The sequence below is a fragment of the Heterocephalus glaber genome, unplaced genomic scaffold, assembly GCF_053883595.1.
Source record: "Heterocephalus glaber isolate CG9 unplaced genomic scaffold, H.glaber_assembly_v1.0 deba00001538, whole genome shotgun sequence".
Lineage (NCBI taxonomy): Eukaryota > Metazoa > Chordata > Mammalia > Rodentia > Bathyergidae > Heterocephalus > Heterocephalus glaber.
The window spans coordinates 23,628,485-23,651,429 of NW_028258333.1; the positions used below are offsets into that span (position 1 = coordinate 23,628,485).

Consider the following 22,945-nt stretch of genomic DNA (forward strand, 5'->3'; position numbering starts at 1 on the left):
TAAAACATCGTATATTAATACAAAGGAATACAGTGGACCCTAGAGTTACGACTGGCCTGACATAAATAACTTGGGTTATGACCAGAATTTTAGTTTTAACTTACAAAGTCTTGAGTTATGACCCAAATGCTGGCAGCTTATGCTTCTAGATGATCTCAGATACAGATTTAACCCTTAAAGAATTCTGGAAGGAACACTGTCACATCCTTTCCTGTGCCATTAATTGAGAAATTAATTGAGAAATCCTGGGTCAATGTCTCTCTAAGGACTCTGAGATCTGCCTGAAAGAAAATGTGGCCTAAAATTATACAGGAGAGAGACTCTGAAGGCTGTGGAGAGGAGTCTGAGCTTTTAGCTGACCAACTTCAGTTACAACCAGCCCTTCTGAACAAACTGAGTTCATAAATCAAGGGTCCACTGTACTTTTTACATGTAAAGCAAAATGAGAAAGCCATGTCAAAAATGAAAGGTCTTCAAAACATATTTTTGAATTATAAAAAGCAAGATACAGAACAGTGTATATAATGTGCTACCATGTGTTTAGAAATGTATTTGCATTGTTTGTATATTTGTACCATATCTATGGAAGGATACAGATAGTAGTATGCATATCTAGAAGGAAGAGACCTAGATTAGAAGGGAGATTTTACTGTATCTTTCCACTTGAATTCTGTTAATACATCTCTATTCAAAAATTAAAATATTAGGGCCAGGCGTGGTGGCACATGCCTGTAACTCCAGCACTAAGGAGACAGAGGGAGGAGGATCACTGTGAGCTTGGGGCCAGCCTGTGTTCCATGGTAAATTTAAGTCCAACCTGACCTACAGAGCGAGATGGTGTCTCAAAAAAAAAAAAAATTATTAAGAAAATGAAAAAAAATATAAAAAATATTTTGTTTGGTTGTCCTTAGAAAAAAGACGGCTTATAGTATATTTTGTTGCTGAATACCAATGACAGAAATGTTCTTTTAGATAAAGTAGAATCCTCTGGTAAAGGGCTAGTTGTTTTTGTAGCATTTTGGGTATCGACAAACATTTTTCAAAATATTTTAAGACTAAACATTGAGAAGTACTAAAGAAAATGACTGTGTTAAATGACTACTTCATAGTATTTGACAAAAACATTAAGTATCTCATCTGTTCTTCTGTCTCTCCCTTAATATGCACCTACCTGTGCTGAGAGGAGAACAAATTTCTTTGGAGGTAACATGTGTTGCTGCACGACAACTGGTGATTCAGTTATTGGAATATGGTCCTTATTTAATGGTGTAATTATTTTATCCACTTTGAATTCATCTATTGGAGAAAGAGCCCAGGCATGGCCATCCACACGGGCTGTCATCTATATAAAAGAAATATAATTTTTACACATCCTGTTGAAGCTACATAAAGCAAAAGCCTCTGGAAAGATAGATATAATACCTTAGTAAACCACTGGTCACATGAATATCCTCAAAAGTATGCATTTAATTTTCTACTATCGTACTCTTTTTTAAGCAGGCATTTTATATATGAAAATTCTTTTCATACTAGAGAACAAAGACAGTTTTCTTACAATAAACTGTAATTAGAATTAAATTTTTCTCAACAATCAGAATGATTATGTTTTATCAAATTTACAGGATAGACCAACCTATATTGGTAAATTCGGCACTTATTGTTTTGCTGACACGAATTCTGTTCTCTTCTGAAGTCCTACCTGCTTTCTAAGATTTTTAAATGTTGTAATCTTCTGAAATATTTTAGAATATTTCCAGCATATAAAAATGTTGAAAATATGGGGATTTAGCTCAGTAGTTATGCCACCTGTCTCGAGAGCACAAGGACCCAAGTTCGATCCCCGTACCAAACAAAAATGTTGAAAATAGAGTAAATGTCCCTATGCCCAATAATTACTACCATTCTGCCATATTTGCTTTCTTTCTATATATTTTTCTTTTATTGAACTTGAAAGTTACAGTTGTCGTGTAACCCCTAAATACATTTGCATGCATCTCCAAAAAATAAAAATGCTCTTACATACTCTTATTACAAAATTTAAGAATGCTAACAATTCCCTAATACAACATTTCCAGTTATTCCCAATGTCTTTTACAGCTGTTTTTATTTTTTTAACACTCTCTCTCTATATATATATTTTGTTTGTTTGTTTTGTTTTGTTTTTTGTTTCTTTGGTTGGGGGGGGTACCAGGGATAGAACTCAGGACCTTGCACTTGTGAGTCAGGTGGCGGTATCACTGAGCTAAATCCCCGGCCCATCAGCTGTTCTTAGAAAACCACAATTTGATCAAAGTTTACATACTATATTTGGTGGTTGTTTTTTGTTTTTAAATGAAAGTCCACAGCTCAAATGTTACACAAATGAAATTACATCTGCATTAAAAAAAAAAAGTACATTAACATTATTAACTGCTTATGTACCAGGCAGTTTTCTGAGTGTTTACATACATACTGCCATGACAACTTCATACTGGTAAGTACCACTAAAACTTTTTTAGATGAAATAGAGTGCTAAAAACTATGAAATCTTTTGCCACAGTTTGGAAGAGGTAGAAGCAGAGTTCAAACTTTTACTCCCATACCAATAAAAGCATCCCCATTAGGATGGGGTTTGTGTCTTATTGAGTTCTTAACTTTTACAATTTGTCACAGCGTAAGGATCACAGTAAGTGGTGAGAAAAGTTCAAAAAAGTAAAATAAATCAGGCACTTCTCACTTCAGTATCTACTTCCTGTTCCTACCCTAACTCCTTAAACTTATGTCAGAAAGTTGGTAGCGCTCCTTCAAATCATGCTTTCATCCCTGGGATTTGGGTTTTCCTCCTCCCACTTACACTCTGTTCCCTAAATGAAAAGGCTCAAATTTGAGAATCACCAGGAAACAGCCAGTGACAGCTAGAACAAAAGTACCTACGAAGAGATGGCTCCAAAGAGAGACTGTTACACATACCTCAGTGGGACTGATTTATCTAGCTGAATCAGCAGACTCTAAGGACCTTGCAGGGGTAACGATGACAGATGAAATGAATGAGGACAGGTGAAATAGAAGGACACTGAGGAGAGGGGGATAGATGCTGTCTCCTCAGCTTATTGAACAGCAGGGACTAGAACAGATGGCCCAGGAGAAAGCAGTGAGTGGGTTCATGACAGCCTTGCTCCTCACTCATGACTATGCATTTGAAACACAACTGTATGGTAGTGTGTGTACATCTGAATATGTAGAAAAGATTAAAAAAAATGATTAAAATATTAGTAATTCTCTCATGTGGGATTCGATTTAGTATTGAAACTGTTTGACAAAGTTTCTATAATTTGAAAAAGTTCTTAAAATGTAGGCAAAACTACAGAGACTGTTAGAATAAAACTCTAGGGTAGGGCTGGGGATTTAGGCAAGCGCAAGGTCCCAAGTTCAATCCCAGGTACCAAAAAAACCCAAAAACCAAAAAACAAACAAACACACAAATCTCTAGGGTATAACTATAATGCATTTCTTCAAAATTAAAGAAATGAAAATATATTATATTTAAATAAGATGAAGATCATTTCAGAAAAGATACACTTAGGAAAACATTCCAAAAGGGTTCCAATGTTTTCTTTAAAGGTATTCAAAAATTTCCTGACAGGAAAAACAAAACATTAACAGGACAAATTTCTTTTCAATATCATTTCTCTTTTCTTGGGGAGGGGGAGGTGAAGACAGGGTCTTGCTATGTAGTTGAACTCACTATGTAGCCGAAGGTGGCCTCGAAGTAAGCCCAAGGTGGCCTTAGCTTCTCAAGTGCTGGGATTATAGGTGAGCGCCACCATGCTTAGCTTCAATATGACTTCTAAACATAAAATATTATTAGAAGCAAATAGTAAATCAGAAAGTTAAGTTTCCTTCCATATTATTCTGAACTTAAATAGTATGGAAGGGCTGGCGGTGTGGCTCAGTGATAGAATACCTGCTTAGCAAGCACAGTGCCCTGGGTTTAATCCTCAGCATCACAACCACCACCAAAAAACTATTATGTAAAAGTTACTTTAGAATTCTCAAGATAATTTACCTGAGTTTCCATCATTGGCTTTTGGAAAGGAAATGTGTCATGGTTGACACACCACAAAATGTCATGATCCTCATTTTCTGAAGCTGCCATCAACAGAATACCTAAAAGTTTAATACATAAAATCTTATTACATGATGTCAAACAAAATGCATCCTCTAAAGCCTTTAAAATAATAATAATTCACATTAATATATAAAAATCTTTATAAACAAACAAGTTACAAAATAAAAACAAATTCCTTGAAAGAACATGTAATTATTAGTAGGGTACAGTTTTCAAGTGTTCTCAATCTTATATTTCATTTCTTTCAGGAAAACTGTTTATTACATTTTCAGACTACACTATTCATATATGAGACTATACTTCACAATTGATGGGTTCATCAATTAACTTTATGAAAATTTATTTAGCACATAAAGTGTTGTGACTTTCAATCAATCTTGTATCAGTCAATGAACTAGTTTATGTACTGGTGAATTCCAATACACACTATGAGTAAAAGTGATGGTTTTAGTGAAATAACAGAGATAAATATACCATAAAAGCAATGTCTCAGCAAAGCTAGCAGATATTACTGGAGATTTTGAGACATATTCTCTTATGTACAATTCCATAATCTATAACTTGGTTATAAAAAATTAGTTGTTTGTATCAGAGTGGCAGAAATTGTCTCTTAAATATTAGTTTGCAACACTTTACAGAACTGTAATTTTATTTTCTTTCAGTAGTAGGGATTGAACCCAGGGCCTTTCTACTGCACTACATCTCCAACCTCTTTTGTAAATCTTGCTAAAGAACTAAAGCTGCCCAGGCTGGGATCAAACTTGTAGTCCTCTAAGACTGCTGGCATAAGGTGCATACCATGATGCAGGGCTGAAAAACTGCAATTTTTTTATTCTATTATTCACATAACTAAAATTATGGGATTTTGTTCTTAAATATATTTCTTTTTTTTTGGTACGGGGGATCAAACTTGGGACCTTGCACCTGCGAGGCAAGTGGCGGAACCACTGAGCTAAATCCCTGGCCCTCTTAAATATATTTCTAGCTTTAAAACTTAATTTGTTTGCAATCACATTAAAAATAATAAAATATTTCAGAATAAATTTAACGAGAGAAACGCAAAACTTATACACTGTAAACACATCATTGAAAGAAATTAAAGGCTGTCTAAATAAAAAGTTAGTAGGTACTCAATGATTTGAAGACAATATAATTAAGATGTAACATTCTCTAATTTGATTTACAGACCACACTATTAAAATCCCACCCACCTGCCTTTTGATTTCCTGAGGCTGGGAGAAAGGGGGAATGGAATCAAAAATCACTACTAATGAATATAGGGGTTTTTCTCTAGGATAACAAAAATACTCTTGAACGAAGTAATTGCTGCACAGCACTGAAAAACTTTTAAAAACCACTGAATTTTACATTTTAAAAGGTTAAATTTAACATTATGTGAATTATATCTCAATAAAGCTCTTAGTAAAAATGTAGTAAAGGTACACAGCAAGCAGGATACACTTGAAAAAAATTCTGTTTGGAAAGTAGTTTCATTTGGGTGTTGAACAATAAAATGTTGGAAGACAGAATAAGCAAAAACAAGGCTTTAGAATGATTGGAAACAGCTGGGGATATAGCTCAGTGGCAGTGCACCTGCCTTGCAAGCACAAGGTCCTGAGTTCAATCCCCAGTACCAGAAAAAAAAGAGAACGATTGGTAATATTTTCCCCAAAATGAGAAAAAGCACATACCAATTTTTCAAGTTTTTTTTTTCTTTTCTCAGAATCAGGGATTGAACTCAGGACCTTGTGCTTGCGAGGCAGGTGCGGTGCCACTGAGCTAAAAATCCCTGGCCCCCTATTTTTCAAGTTTTGATATTTATCTATAATTATTAAACTTAATAATGAATCATAAAGAATTTATGATCAAGATTTCATACTGTGGCATCTAAAACTCTCCACATCCTAAAGACACTGGAACAGCAACCATATAGTACAGTGGACCCTCGAGTTATGACAGGGCTGATATACGAACAACTTGGGTTACAACTGGAATTTTAGTTTTAACTTACAAAGTTCTGAGTTACATCCCAAATGCTGGCAGCTTGTGCTTCCAGATGGTCTCAGACACAGATTTAACCCTTAAAGAGTTTTGGAAGGAACATTACAACATCCTTTCCTGTGTGAAGTTAACTGAGAAATCCTGGGGCAATATCTAAGGACACTGAGATCTTCCTGGAAGAAAGTGTGCCTAAAATTATACAGGAGACTCTGAAGGCAACTGACCAACTTGAGTTACAACCAGCCCTTGGGAACGAATTGAGTTCATAAGTGAAGGGTCCACTGTATCAGAAAAGTCATTTTAGTTTTTCTGACTATTCTAAAGGAAAAAAGCTCAGAAAGACTGTAAGACTCAATATAAAACCAATTTTGACAAGTCAGTTCATACAAAAACCTACTAACAGACTAAACTTAAAACTAAAATTAAAACACTACAGTTTTAAACACATAAATTGAAATGCTTAAAACAAAATAAAATATTTGGAAAAATTCCAAAAAATTCTAAACTCCATTGGAAAATTTGTGCTATTTTCAAAGGACTTATAATTTTAATAATCCAATCTTAAATCTGATAGTATTTCAGAACTTACCTCTACTATAAAGAGCTTTATGTACTTTTAAAGGCTTTTCCACTGTTGAAGATGCTGAGAATCCCGGAGGTAAGCGGACATGAACCAGTGTCAGTGAATTAGGCCGTGCTAATGGCTGTCTAAATGGACAAGTGCTGAAATATAACCTAACACCTGATAATGAAGTAAAATTATGCATTAGTAACAAAATCAAGGACCTGAGGTACATGTGTACTGAAACAATTTCATATAAAAGCACCGAACTGTTAAAGCCATGTACCATTTTTCTCACTGATCAATGATTACTACCAGCTAAAATAGATTTCTAAGTCGATGCACAATGAAACCATAATATTAAGTGAAATAAGACACATATGCTTAACTGTTGCATAGTTTTCTCCTATGAGAACTGTAAAGTATAAATAAATTCAAGAGCAACATAAAAGAGACAAGAGGAAATAAGGAGATAGATCTTTTGCAAATAGGAAGGGACGAACAGATATGTTATATATATGTATGAATTATCCACAATGAATGCAATCATTACGTATTGCAAACATATACTAATAAAAAATATAAAAATACATTAGAGAAAAGAAACAAATCACCTATAAAGGAGCCCATCAGAATCACAGCACAGTCCTCAACACAAATCAAGTCAAGGAAAGCTTGGAGTGAAGCATTTCAAGCCCTAAAACACCCTCCAATCCAGACTGATGTACTCCCCAAAATATCTGTGAAAATTGATGGAGAAATGAGATACTTCCATGACAAAGTACATCAGAAGAAATTCATGATCACCAAAAATCAGTACTTCAAAATGCTCTGAAAGGCATTGTAGAAAGAGATAATAAGGACTACAACTCCATGAACCCCAACAGAATGAATCCATTAGGCAAGGAAAACAATTAAACAGAGGGGAAAAAGGGAACCAACAACAGGAAAAAAACATGACAAGTGTAAGTCAATACATATCAGTTATAACCATCAATGTAAATGATATCAATTCGCCAATCAAAACAGACTGGCAGAATGGACCAAGAAGCAAGATCCAACAATATTCTGCATACAAGAAACACGTTCTTTTTTTTTTTGAGACAGTCTCACTATACAGTTCAGGCTAGCTACTAGGTAGCCCAGGCTGGCTGTGAATTTGTGGCAGTCCTCCTGCCTCTGCCTCCTGAGTGCTGGGATTACAGGCATGTGCCACCATGCCCAGCTAAGAAGCACATTTAATTCAAAAAAAATTTCACAGACTGAAAGTCAAACGATGGGAAACAACACTCCATGTGACAGGAACCCAGAAAACCCGGGGAGGCTACTGTATTTGCACACTTAGTGGATTTCAAGCCAAGACTGATTAAGAAAGACAAAGAAGGTCACTATATCTTTGTGAAAGGAACAATCCAAGGGAAAGAGAGAATCTTAAATATATATGCACCAAATATCAGCGCACCAAACTATATAAAACAAATATTAATGGACATAAAAAATCAAATAAAAAGTAATACAATTGTAATGGGGGGACCTCAATACCTCACTGTCACAAATAGATCAAGGCCAGGGATTTAGCTCAATGGCACCATACCTGCCTTGCAAGTGCAAGGTCCTGAGTTTGATCCCTGGTACTGCAAAACAACAACAACAACAACAACAAAAATAGATAAAATAGACAAAAAATCAACAAAATATCAGAACTGAACCAAACTTTTGAACAAATAGACTTAGTAGATGTCTACAGAATGTTCCACCCCACAACATCAGAATACACATTCTTCTCAGCTGCACATGGGACAGTCTCCAAAACAGGCCCCATAATAGCTCATAGAACATGCTTAAGTAAATGCAAAGGAATTTAAATTATCCCATGCATATTATCAGATCATAGTGCAATGAAATTGGAAACCAATGCAAACAGAAACCACAAGAACTACGTAAAAACATAGAAATTAACACCCTCCCGAATAAGCAATGGGTTACAGATGAAATTAAAGAAGAAACTAGTTTCTTTCTTTAAAAAATAATGCCAATACAACATACTGAATCTTATGGGACACAATGAAAGCAGTCCTACAAGGGAAATCTATAGTGATGAATTCCCATATCATAAAAACAGACCAAGTTCAAATAAATAACCTAATGTTGAACCTCAAGCTTCTAGAAAAAGAAGAGCATGTCAAGCCCAAAGTGCGTATGAGGGAGGAAATTACAAGGAGTAAGGCAAAAATTAATGCAATGGAGACTAAGAAAACAATACAAAGAATCAGTGAATCAGAGTTCATCCTTTGAAAGATTAAATAAAATTGAGAAGCCCTTAGCCAACCTTATCAAAACGGTGAAAGAAAAGACTCAAATCCATGTAGTTAGGAATGAAAAGGGTGAAATCATAACAGATACTGCATAAATCTAAAAGATCATCAAAACCTACTTCAGAATCTGTATTCTAACAAGATGGAAAACACAGAAATAATGGACAGATTCCCAGATATGAACCACCAAAGCTATACCAAGAAGATATAGGGGCCAGGGATTTAGCTCAGTGGTTCCGGCGCCTGCCTCACAAGCGCAAGGACCCGAGTTCAATCCCTGGTACCAAAAAAAAAAAAAGAAGATATAAAAATTCTAAATAAACCAGTATCAGTCAATGAAATTGAAGATGTAATTAAAAAGCTACCAACAAAGAAAGGCCCAAGCCCTGATGGATTCAATGATGAATTCTACAAGAAATTTAGAAAACACCTAATGATGCTACTTCTCAAACTTTTTAATGAAATTGGAAAGGAAGCAATGCTCTCAAATTCATTCCTGGAAGTAAGCATTACCCTGCCACCAAAAGCAGAGAAGGATTCAACCAAAAAAGAGAACCACAGGTCAACCTCCCTAATAAATAGAGATGCAAAAATCCTCAATAAGATACTGACAAAAAGAACACAACAAATCATCATGAAGGTTATACACCATGACCAAGTAGTATTCATCCTAGGGATGGAGGGGATGATTCAACATATGCAACACAATAAGCCAAGGACAAAAACCATACGATCATCTCAATAGATGCAGAAAAAGTGTCTGACAAAGTCCAACACCCATTCATGATAAAAATCCTACAGAAAACTGGAATAGATGGTCTTTATCTCAATCTGATAAAAGCCATATATGACAGACCAACAGCCAACATCATACTAAATGGACAAAAACTGAGAGCTTTCCCTCTAAAACCAGGAAAAAGACAAAGATATCCACTCTCACCACTCTTATTCAATATACTTCTGGAAATGTTAGCTAAAGCAATTAGACGAAAGAAACAAAAAGAATAAGGATAGGAAAGGAAAAAGTTAAATTATGATTTTTGTGGATGACATGATACTCTGCATAGAAGACCCCAAAAACTCCACCAAAAGACTCTTAGATTTAATAACCAAATTCAGTAGCATAGCTGGATACAAAGTTAACATTAAAAAATCAATATAATTCCTATACACAAATAGACTGAGAGAGAAATTAGGGAATCAATACCTTTCACAATAGCATCCAAAAAAAATGAAATACCTAGGAATCAATCTGACAAAGGAAGTAAAAGACCTTTAAAATGAAAACTACAGTACCCTGAATAAGTAGATCAAAGGGGATATCACAAAATGGAAAGATATCTCTTGTTCTTGAATAGAAATAACAAATATAGTCAAAATGGCCATACCTCCAAAATTATTATATAGATCTAATGCAATCCTGATCAAAATACCAATAGCATATCCACAGAATTAGAGAAAACATTCCTAAAACTTATTTGGAATTCAAGAGATCTAGAATAGAAAAAGCAGTTCTGGGCAATAATGGTAAGGCAGGGATCATCACAATCCCCAATTTGAAATTATACTACAAAATTACTGCGATAAAAATATCATTGTACTGGCAAAAAACCAGACCGGAGGATCAGTGGAACAGATTGGAAGATGCAGAAATAACTCCAAACATACTCAGCCACCTTATCTTTGATAAAGGAGTCAAACACCTTCACTGGAAGAAGGATAATGTCTTTAATAAATGGTGCTGGGGAAACTGGCTTTTCACATACCAAAGATTAAAAGTGGACCCATATTTTTCACCATGCACTAAACTCAAATCAAATCCGAGATCTAAATATTAAAGCAGAATCACTAAATCTTGTGGAAGATAGAATAGGTAGAACTCTTGAAGACATTATGAACAAAACCCAATCACACAGGATATATCACAAAGAATCAACAATTGGCATCTCAACTTATTAAAAAGTTTTTGCACAGCAAAAGAAACCACCAACAGAGTGAAGAGACAGCTCACAGTGTGGGAAAAAATTTTTGCCAGCTGTTCCTCAAAGGATTAATATCTAGAATATATAAAGAATTCAAATAAATCAGACCCCTGAATTTAAAGGCACAGTCCAAATGTGACCATGTGAAATGAACAGAGACTTCTCAGATTACTGTTCATTCAAAAGATGTGAATTAAAACAATGCTGAGATTCCATCTCACTTCAGAAAGAATGGCTATTATCAAGAAATCAACAATAACAAGTCCTGGCAGGGATGTGGGGAAAAAGGAACCCTTCTCCACTGTCGGTGGGAGTGTAGACTGGTACAACCACCAAGGATATCCAGTGTGGAGATTTCTCAGAAAACTAAAACTAGAGCTTCCATTTGACTGAGCTATTCCCCTTATTGGTATATTCTTGAAAGAATTAAAAGCATCATACCACAGCGATATATGCACACCTGTGTTTATAGCAGCACAGTTTGTAATAGCTAAATCTTGGAAACAGCCCAAATGCCGATCAATCGGATGAACGGGTAAAGAAGATGTTTTTTTTTTATACTATGAAGAACTACTCTGCCAAGAAGAAGGATAAGCTTGAGACATATCTAGCTAAATAGATGCACCTTGAGACCATATTCTTAAGTGAGATAAATTGGACACACATGTTTAAATAGCACATTGTTTCTCTGGTGTGAGAACCTGAAAGTGTAAATAAAGACCAAAATGCATAACAGATATTGAGACATGGGAAATGTTCAAATGAAAAGGGAGAAAAGGGAGGGATAGAGGAAGGACAAGAAAAAAAAGAGAATAGAAGGAAAAAATGGAAACAAAGCTTTTGTAAATAAGGAGGGGAAAAGAGTGGAAAAAAAAGAAACGACATAACACATACAGGTACAAATTCCCTATGAATATTATCACTATATGTATATAAAATGTACCAATATATGCTTTGCTTCAAAAAAAAAAACCATAAAACATATAATAGATCTCTAAGAAAATGTCACTTGGAATTGAGAGGTGAAATATATCTCAGTAGGAAGAACTTGCTCCAAGGGAGCCTGCATGGCAGTTCAGGCTCTGTCACCAATAAGAGCCACTTTGCCTTTCAAGCTTGGCTCTACACATATAAAACGAGTACAGAATCAGAAGAATTTTACATTTCTCAAATCCTTAATTTTATAAAGTATTCATGTGGTTTGATAACATATAGAAGGAAAAACATTTCTAATTACAAATTTCCAAATGTATTATCAAAAGTTGTAACAGCAACAGCAGATACATAAATTAAAAAACATACCTGCATGTGTGACAGCCAATAACTGACAGTCCAATGATTCAGAATTTTCAATCACTGCTATCTGAACAATTGGCTTAAAAACAGAACGATCAATGGTCCTAAAAAAAAGATAAAAAACTAGTGTAGTCTTTGTAAAATGTGTCTATTAACTTAGAAGGCACATTTTCCATTGGTATATTTATATATCTAAATGTGCTAAAATGTTAAGGTTAACTTTTTAGGAAAATACTACAGTAGCAGTAATACAATAGCAGTGAGAACTGGCAAAACCTCTAGAATGTGTACCATGTAAATTATATAGTTAAGACTAGCCCTATTTTCGAAGAAAGATCATAAAAAAGACTAAAACTACTAAGTAAACGGTTATTGGAGAAAAATATGTTCTCAGAGAATCAAATTATCATTGTAAAGATTATTACTAATCAAAAATGGCAAAATGGGTCTTTGTAATGTAATATCTATAATAGAGTTATGAGTGAGAAAACGGATATTAAATGTTTCTGAAGTAATGAAGAAGTTCACATCACCTATATAATACTGCGTAAAAAACAGTATCATTGAGAGGTTAATTACAGGGAAAAAAGACAAATTCAGAAACTGGGACATTCTACAAATAATTATCCTGCTCCTCTCTCCCAAATGTCAGCTTTATGAAAAAAACAAGAGGGGAGGGGAGTGCATTCTATATTAAACAGAGTTTAATATCAATGGAGTTCATAAATTCTGATTGTGGAACTGGAAAAGAAAAATAGCTACAGAAGGCATCTGGAACTATTAGAAACTTTTAATATAAAATACATAATTACACAGCTATAATAGCAGATAGATAAAATTACTGTTAATTTTATTAGGTGTGATAATTGTACTGTCATTATATAAGAGACTTACAGAGGAGACAGAAGCTGAAGAATCTAAGGGTGAAAGCAATGATGTCTTCAACTTACTAGCAAATGGCCCAGAAGAAAGGCAGTGAGGAAATGAGGCAAAATGTTCACAAGTGGTGAATCTAGATAGAGGTTATATCAGTCTTTGCCATATTGTTTTTACTTTTTCCATAGATTTAGAAAATTTTCCTAAAGAAAGCTGGAGGGATTGAATAGCAAACCATCTTTTCAATTACTAGTCTTACTGGTTTTTTTGTTTGGGGGGGAGGGTTTGTACTGGAGATTGAACCTAAGCAGGGCTACATTCCCAGCTCTTTCTCAATTTTGAGGCACAGTCTTGCTAAATTGCCTAGGTTGGCCTCAAACTTGCAAGCCTCCTCAGCCTCCTGAGTAGCTGGGATTATTGGTATAAGCCACTATGCCCAGCATGAGACTTTTGTTTTTGTCACTGAAGAGAAAGAGAGAGTGTATGAGTGAGAAAGAAGGGAAGAAGGGAGGGAGAGAGGAAGGGAAGATGCTGAGCATGGTGATACACGCCTACGGGAGCATAGCAAGAGTGAGACCCAGTCTTAAAAAGAAAAAGAAAAAAAGAACTGAGGTACAGTTCAGTGGTGGAAAGTCTCTAGGTTTGATTTCAGTAACACACAAACAAAATTGATCTTTCATGATAATGACTAATCATTGCAATTGCTCAAGTATATGGACAAGAAAAATAGAAAAGCTAATACCTTTAGTATGTGAAAAGAACGTATGCAGCTGATCAACGCAGTTGGGAAATATGTGAAAGACAATGTAGCACAGAATTTCTTAGTGTCTAGGTTGGGTTCTAGCACTTGATCTCAGGCAAATCTTAAGAGTCCTTTAGTTTCTATCTCCTCATGGAGAAAGACGGATACTACAGCTCTGAAATTTTATATTCTGCACTTGTACTAATAATCAAACTAAATAAACTTGCATCATTCAGGCCTGCTAAAAAGTTGAACAGTTATGAGAATGAGACTCATAGCACCTAGCTGTAACACTTATAATGTTTGTAATAGATCATGTATGGTTAACATAAAGTCCTAAGGAAAAGGGCTAGGGATGTGGCTCTGTGGTAGAGTATTTACCTAGCATATTTAAGGTCCTAAATTCCACACTCAAAACCACAAAAACAAAACAAAACAAAAAGTTCCAAGAAAAAAAGTTCATGACAAGCTGAACTTTACATAATAAAAACAATCTACTTTATATTTCAAATTATCACAAAGGAATAGTCTCAAGCAGTCTTATTTCAACATGACAGAGCAGTGCTGGTGAACCTATGGCACGTCAATTGTATCACTGAAAGTTCAGGCTCGCCATCAATGACCTAGAGCAACATATTCAACATTCCTTATTTTTTTGAGATGTTCTGAGGATATAATTTAATCATAGTATACTATACATAAATAATATAATTACACCTAAAATGAAGTGTCTGATAATACATTGCATATTACCTAGCAATGTTTCCGGCAGCAGAGACAACAGCATTCTGTGAAACTGAAGCAACTCTACTCATTCTCTGTCCATCATGGCCTAAATCATAAACCTGTAAATAAAAAAATTGCTCACTTAAACATAATTAATACTGTACACATTTTATTAAACAAACTTTTCTTTTTTAGGGATCTTTTAATTTTATACTTAACAGGTATGGAAATGTTTAGTGATCTGAAATCTTAGGAGACCTAACAAGTGTTTGGGGATGATTCTGTTAAAAAAAGCACATAATTCATAGAGGAAAAGTAAATCTTCCTTATTAAAACATGGATGTTTTTCTATTCTTTTTTTTTTTTTTTTTTTTTGGTATCACAGATTGAACTTGGGACCTTGCACTTTCAAGGCAGGCAGCGGAACCACTGAGCTAAATCCCTGGCCCTGTTTCTCTATTCTTAAATGAGAATATATATGAATACCTACCTGTATTACTCCTTTCTCTGATCGTGTATATAAAATATTTCTAGAATTATCAATTGCAATTTGAACAACAGGATCTAAAAGATAAAAAATATTCAAAGATTAATAAGTCAAGCATAATATCTACTTAACAAATTTAAATTTCTGAATTAGAACTTTACATTCAGGGGCTTTCTTCTCTTGCTTGGTAGTTAAGTCCTAGGATATTTACATAAGGACCAAGCCAGGAAATATTTAGATCAGATGACAGATATCAAATACTATGAAGGGGTTAACAACGTCACAAATAACTTATTTTGTCTTCTAAATGAATTTTAAACCAAATCAAAGACAAGTTCTTCCACATTCAAGTTTTGGTTTTTTTTGCTGCCCATGTTAAACAAGCACTCAACCATTACACTATATCCTCAGCCTTTATTTTTACATTTTGAGAAAAGGTCTCACTCAATCACTCAATCTCACTCACACACTATCCTCAAGCTCCTGAACTCTGCCTTAGCTTCCTGAGTAGCTGGGATTATAGGAAAGCCACTCCACACCCAGCTTGGAATTTCTTTTCCTTTTTAAAAAAATATTACTAGTAATTTTTGGGCTGGGGATTTAGGTTAGTGGTGCTGCTGCTGCCTGCCTCACAAGTGCAAGGTCCTGAGTTTGATCCTCGATTCCAAAAATAAAAAATAAAAGATTTTAATAGCACATTTTTGATATATATAACATTCATTAAAGGGAATTTATACCTGTACATGATATATCTTGCTGCTTTTTTCCCATTTCCCTCTCCTTCTTTCAATACCTCTCCTGTTTTTATCTACAAAAGCCTTGCTTCCATTTTTTTCATTCCATTTTTTTTCTTGTCCCCCACCCCAACATCCCCTTCTCATTTGAACATGTTTGGAATTTCTTAAAACACAACTTCTAAGCATAATTAGTCTATGTGTTTATTGAATGAGCTTGACTCAGTGGCACATAGCTATAATCCCAGCTACTTGGGAGGCTGAGGAAGAAGGATCATAAGTTTGAGGACATTCTTAGCAACTTAGGACAAAGACTCAAAATTTAAAAATACGGCCAGGGATTCAGATCAGTGGTACTGTGCCTGCCTTGCAAGCTCAAGATCCAGAGTTTGATCCATGGTACGGGGCGGGGGGGACGACCTTAAATATACAGTGGTACCGATAACACTGACCCCAGCGCGGAGGAGCCTTCTGAGACGCCATAGCATCGCCCCCAGGGCGAGGAGCACAGCAGCCCCCAGCGTCAAGGAAGTGAGCCCTCGGGAGGCAGCAGCACACACCCCTCCCTCTCATGAAACGAGAAGACACGGAAACAAGCATCAAAAACAGATTTCCAGATCACCTACAGCAACCCCAAAGGGAAACAAGATGGAACAATCTGATACTCAACAACCTGGACTCCCTGAACTGGCAACAAAAGAGCATCTGGAAAAAATGACATCACAAGTAATTTCTGAGATAACAACAGAGATTATGGCCATACTGCAAGACATGATTAATAAATCTAGACAGGACACACATAAAAAAATAAAGGAACTGAAGAACATGATGGAATCCCAATATAGGAAACAAATGAAATCCATAAAACAGATGCAGATTTCCAGATTAAAATCTCCATTGAAAGTGTACTCAGCAGAATGACCCAATGTGAGGACAGAATTTCAGATATAGAAGATAAGATTGCAATTACTGACCAGGAAAAGAAAAATTTCTTTAAAATTGTAAGGGACCAAGAGAAATCAATCCAGCAGCTGCTAGAAGATGCAAAGAAGAATAATATAAGACTGGGACAATAATCGCGGCAGACCAGACTGGACTGCCAATTGAGATGGGGGAGACTTTGAGGAACCAGGAACAACAGCAATTCAAGCATGGATCAAAGTAGCAAAGAATGGACAAAGAAGATTAGCAGTATGAACATTGACAAACTTATAAAGGATTTTTCACAAATAAAAAGAAAATGATAGAAACCAGTGGAAAGAATAACATACTGGAAATTCAATTGGAAAAGAGTACCTGTTTATTAAAAGCAATGCAAACAAAGGAAGGCTCAATTAAAACAGAATGTGCTGCTCTTCAGGATATGATAAAAGGGGCACAAGAGAGCACTGAATATCAACAAAATTTAAGAGGTGAAAATGAACAACTAAAAAGAAATGCTGACAGGACAAGGGAAAAGCTGAAATCTCACAAATAGGACTATAAGAATAATACTGCCAAACTTGTACACGAAATGAAAATCAAAGAGGAAGAACATAAGATAAATAAGCAAACTTTATCAAGATATGCAGAAAAAAGTTGAATTAAATGAAGAAAAGCACAAAGATCTAATAAAGAAAATGGGGATGGAAATCTCAGAGTTAAATGCAAAGTTAATAACGCAAGAAAAACAAAAGCAAAATGAAATAATCAAACTACAGCTGGAGTTTGATGTCAAACTAGCAAGAGTTCAAACTAAATCAAAACCATATCCAAATGCTGTTTCTCCAGAGTATCTACACAAGGAAGCTTCAACATCTTCATGAAGAAAAAAACTGAAGAAATTGCAATTCTTCATAATACCATTCACAATTTGGAGCAGCGCCTTTCTATTGGCAAAGATTCTCACCTTAAATGTAGATGATTTTGAGTATAACAGTAAATTCATTAATTACTATTTACTTTTTTAAAAAGCAATTGAAAAATTCACTTCCATTTTCAACATAAGTATATGGCCTAAATAATAAATGAGAAAGCATTGAAGATTAAAAAAAAAAAGAAAAAAAGAATAACAGAAGACTGGTCTGAGTCAATTCAGAAGCAGGAGAGAGTGCAGACAACATAAAAACACTATTCACAGAAGTGATGGGAGAAAATTTCCCAAGCAAGGGAAAACAACTTGACATACAGATAGGTGAGGCATATAGGACTCCAAATAGCCTTGATAAAAAAAACCCTACACAAAGGCATATAATAGTTAAGATTCCAGAAACCCAACAGAAGAACAAAATTCTACAAGCAGTGAGAGAAAAGAAACAAGCACATACAAAGGAAAGCTCATCAGAATCACACCAGACTTCTCAATGCAAACTCTCAAGACAAGAAGAGCTTGGAGCAATGCATTCCAAGCCCTAAAGGAAAACAGCCTCCAAACCAGACTGATGTACCCTGCAAAACTATCTTTCAAAATTGAGGGAGAAATAAGATACTTTCATGACAAAGAGCACCTTAGGAACTTCGTGAATACCAAACAAGCACTCCAAAATATTTTAGACAATATCCTAGGAAGACAATGAGGATCACAACCCCAGGAAGCCCAGCAGAATGAATCCATCTGGCATGACAAGAAATTAAATGCAAAGGGGGAGAATCCAACAGAAAGAAAATGTCATGACAATGACAAGTCAATTCATATCAGTTATAACCATCAATGCTCATGGTCTCAATTTAACAATCAAAAGAAATAGACAGGCAGAATGGGTCAAGAAGAAGGATCCAACAATATGCTGCATACAAGAAACACACTTAATTCAAAAAGAAACTCAGACTGAAAGTTAAAGGGTGGAAAACAATGCTCCATGTGACAGGAACCCGAAAAATAGCATGAGTAGCTATCCTCTTTGCAGATCAAGTGGATTTCAAACCAACACATTAAGAGAGACAAAGAAGGACACTATATCCTTTAAAGGGAACAAACCAAGAGGAAAAGATGACAATAATAAACATATATGCATCAAACACTATTGCACCCAACTATATAAAACAAATACTAACAGACATAAAAAATCAAATAAGCACTAATACAATAATACAGTAGGGGACTTCACTACCCCACTATCACAACTAGATAGATCAACTATACAAAAAATAAGCAACAAAATAGTAGAACTCAATCAAACTCTTGAACAAATGAACTTAACAGATGTTTAGAGTCTTCAACCCCACAAAATCAGAATACACATTCTTTTCACCTGCACACAGGTCATTCTCAACTTGCCAAAGATTAAAACTACACCTATATCTCTCAATGTGCATTAAACTAAAATCAAAATGGATTAAAGATCTAAATATTATAACAGAAACACTGAAATGGCTGGAACAGAGGTTAGGTAGAACTCTTGAAGACATTGGTGTAGGAAAAGATTTCATGAACAAAACCTCAGTTGCCTGTGAACTTGCACCATCAACAAGTGAGATCTCTTCTTACTAAAAAGCTTCTGCACAGGAAGAGAAACCACCAACAACCCATAATGTGGGAAAAAATTTTCACCTGCTGTTCCTCAAACAAAGGTCTATTATCTAGAATATATAAAGAACTTAAAAAAATCAGACCTCCCAAATTTAAAGACCCAATCCAAAAATGGGCATCTGAAATGAACAGACATCTCTCAGATAAAGAAGTAGAAACAGCAAATAAACATATGAAAAAATGTTCAACATCACTGGTCGTCTGGGACATGCAGATGAAAACAACACTGAAATTCCACCTCACCCCAGACCCAGAATGGCTGCTATCTAGAAATCAACTAATAACAAATGCTCCCAGGGCTGTGGGGAAAGAGAACACTGCTCCACTGCAGGTGAGAGTGAAGACTGGTACAACCACTGTGGAAAAATCAGTATGGAGATACCTCAAAGAACTAGGACTGGAAGTCCCATTTGACCCAGCTATTCCCCAGCTGGGTATCTTCCTCAAAGAATTAAAAGAATCATACCACAGCAATATATGTGGACCCATGTTCACAGCAGCACAATTTGTAATAGCTAAAACTTGGAAGCAACAGAATTGCCCATCAACTGGAGACTGGATAAAGAAAATGTGCTGTTTTTTTTTTTAATAAAATGGAGTACTACTCAGCCATAAAAGAGAAATTAGAGACATTTATAGCTAAATGGATGCACACTGAGGTGATACTCTTAAGTGAAATAAACAGGGCACACATGTGTAAATACCAAATAGTTTCTCTAGTGTGAGAAACTGAAAGTGTAAATAAGGATTAAAATGATTGAAACGAATAATTGATAATGTGAAATAGGAAGAAAAGGTCCAAAGGGACAGGGGAAGTGGGAAGGGAAGGGGAAAGGAAAGAAGGGAATGGAATATAAGAAAATGAAAAATGGAAACAAAGGCTTTGTAAATAGAGAGGCTTGGAGGGGTTGAAGGGAGGGCAGGGGAATGGAGGAAAAATAAGAACCAATAGAGATTATGTAAAGGTGCAAATTTCCAATGATGAATGTCATTATATTGTATATAAAATTAATTTTTAAAAATATAATGGTATCTTGGTTGATCAATTAATTTATTCCTTGATTCTGGTTGCAATTTGTGGAAAGAATAAAGTTTGTGAACCGAAGTACCACTGTATAAAGGACTGGGGATATATAGCTGAGAGGTAGAGAACTTGCCTATTATTCATGAGAGCCTCAGTTCAATTCCTAGTACTAAGAGGAAAAAGAAAAGAAACTTTCATTTTAGTTTAATAATTCATATGAAGGGAAAGAAATTACAATTATGTAATACATAAGGACATTTCAGTGAATGGACCACACACATAAAATTCGGTCCCATATCATGTGGAGATGTCGTAGGCATCTTAGTTTGCTTAAGTACATTCTATGATTTTAGCACAATGATAAAATTGTCTAACAAGGCACCTGTCAGAATATTCCCCAACTGTTAGCTCAGGACCAAAAATTTAGTCATATTAACATTTTTAAGTTGTATTTACCTTATTTTGAGAATTTTAAAATGATTTCACCTATTTAAATTTCTTAACTCATTAAAAAACTCAGACATACACATTTCATATTGAGAATTTGTTCTAGACCAGGGAAACCACATATTAAATGTCAGAAAATCTCCCTCTCTCTCTGTCCCTGTGTCTTTGTGCATATGTGTATATATATTCACATTTTGGTTTACGTGTGTATAGCTGTTTTGGACACATGTTCTACAATGCTGCATTTATAGGAAATGAGTAGCTTGATTAAAAAAAAAAAAATCCATACTATCTCTATGTTTTATGACCCCTGGACCCTTTAAGATTCTTTTGATCTAATGAGTATGTAACAAATGATAGTTAAAATGACAAGTGTTATGAATTAAAATGAGAATTTCTACTGGTTGTGGTGGTGCACATCTGTAATCCAGCACTAGGGAGGCTGAGGTAGAAAGACTGCTGTGAGTTTGAGGCTAGCCTGTGTTACACAGTGAGTTTAAGGGCAGCCAGAACTACAAAGCGAGACCTTGTCTCAAAACAAAAAACCAAAAACCTGAGAAAATAAATAAAATGAGAATTTCCAGGGGAGGGGATGTAGTTCAGTAGAAGAGCCCTTGTCTAACATGTGCTAGGCTCTTGGTTTAATTCCCAGCACCACACACACACATAAAAATCTGATGAAAATGTTAAGAATATGTTAAAAATTGTTTTTTATTTGCCAAATTTGTTTTCTACTTACCATCTTCTGAGAATGCGAATTGTAGCAAGGAAGGAACAAGGAAAGAAAGTGAGCTCTTTGAGTGGTTTATCTTCCTACATCTTTGACTAAACCAACCTGCTTCTGCCTTAAAAAGAAAAATAAAAAGAAGACTGGTAAAGGTATATAAGTCATAAAAGCTAGTATATAACCTTAGTTTTTAATATATTCAAGTCTTCATGACATACTAATGATTATACAAAGTGAGATAAACTCTTCAAAATTTATTGAGTTGAATCCTATAAAATATCTACCAAATACCTGACCATGAAAGTCAAGATATGTTAAGTGAAAAAAAAAAAGATATGTTAAATGAAAAGCCAATTGTGAGAATAGTCAATAATGTAAAAACATACATTTGTGAAAGTAAACTATGTATTAAATTCACATACGCATAAATACATATATATAAATATTTACACATATATACATCAATGTATTTACATAAAATGAGGGCTGAGAACATACTTCTGTGGCAGAGGATTTTCCTAGCATGTGTAATGCCCTGAGTTCAATCCCTAACACTGAAAAAAAATTGATAATGGTTTTTTACATCTGGGGAAGAGGGCTGGGTTTTATAGGAATGGTACAGTGACAAAATACTACAGCTTTATTTGTTTGAATATTTTCCCTAAGAATATATTATGTAATTAGAAAATCAAAACAAAAGTCTGTACTTCCCCTATTCCATCAGAGAGAAAAAAGGAATGTTTATAAATGTCATGCTTACTTGGTATGCTACTTCATATAAACAGCCATCTTTTCCAGCCAAGAATATTCTGCCATTATCAGTGGAAGTAATTGTTAAAAGGTAAGTATTATCAGTGGGAAGAGAATATAAAGGATCTGGAAGCAACTGCATTCCACCAGACATGCTGTCATTAAGAATTCCAGAACCTGTTTTTTTAAAAAGAAAAAAATACAAGAATGTTTATTACTTTTTAAAGTTTAAAATAATCTTTGTATTATCTTTAGATTACTATGCTTCCTGAATTCTTAATACATCTAAAAGCTTCTATACCATTCTTAAATTCCTAAAATAAAGGTCTGATACTAAGAATTTGATTATTTGAGTTACATAGAACCTACACATAATGTTACATAGTAGAATACTGATCAAAAGTCAAACCAAAATTACTAAATTTTGGTAAAGAGCCTGAGAATTGTGTAGTACAGTCATTAATATGAATCAATAAAATTCAACAAATCAACCACATTAGTTTTAATTATAATACTAATTGAGTAACACATTATACTGGTACTTCAGTTTACAAACTTAATTTTTTTTTATGATTTTGGGGAAGATGCCCATGGTCATGTTTATGACCTAATGAAGTTTGTGAATGGAAGCAAAATTTTGTCAACTGCTTTTGTCTGTGA

General features: G+C 34.8%; 1 protein-coding gene and 1 pseudogene across 4 annotated transcripts in view; one reads left to right on the forward strand and one right to left on the reverse strand.

Annotated features, from left to right (window-relative positions):
- The window catches only part of Nup155 (nucleoporin 155), a 77,427-nt gene that overhangs the window by 42,886 nt on the left and 11,596 nt on the right, over positions 1-22,945 (reverse strand). For all 4 annotated transcript variants that reach the window (XR_002396407.2, XM_021261485.2, XM_021261486.2 and 1 more), the window contains exons 6-13: positions 22,296-22,462; positions 21,548-21,653; positions 15,099-15,172; positions 14,636-14,727; positions 12,271-12,368; positions 6,699-6,851; positions 4,046-4,146; positions 1,172-1,342 (exon numbers count right to left, since the gene is read on the reverse strand). Coding sequence is in view for 3 of the 4 variants with exons in the window: in XM_021261485.2 (XP_021117144.1) it covers positions 1,172-1,342; positions 4,046-4,146; positions 6,699-6,851; positions 12,271-12,368; positions 14,636-14,727; positions 15,099-15,172; positions 21,548-21,653; positions 22,296-22,462 (962 nt within the window). In the remaining variant the exon portion in view is untranslated. The remainder of the gene's footprint in view (positions 1-1,171; positions 1,343-4,045; positions 4,147-6,698; positions 6,852-12,270; positions 12,369-14,635; positions 14,728-15,098; positions 15,173-21,547; positions 21,654-22,295; positions 22,463-22,945) is intronic.
- Positions 15,894-20,769, forward strand: LOC147824514 (coiled-coil domain-containing protein 152 pseudogene; annotated as a pseudogene).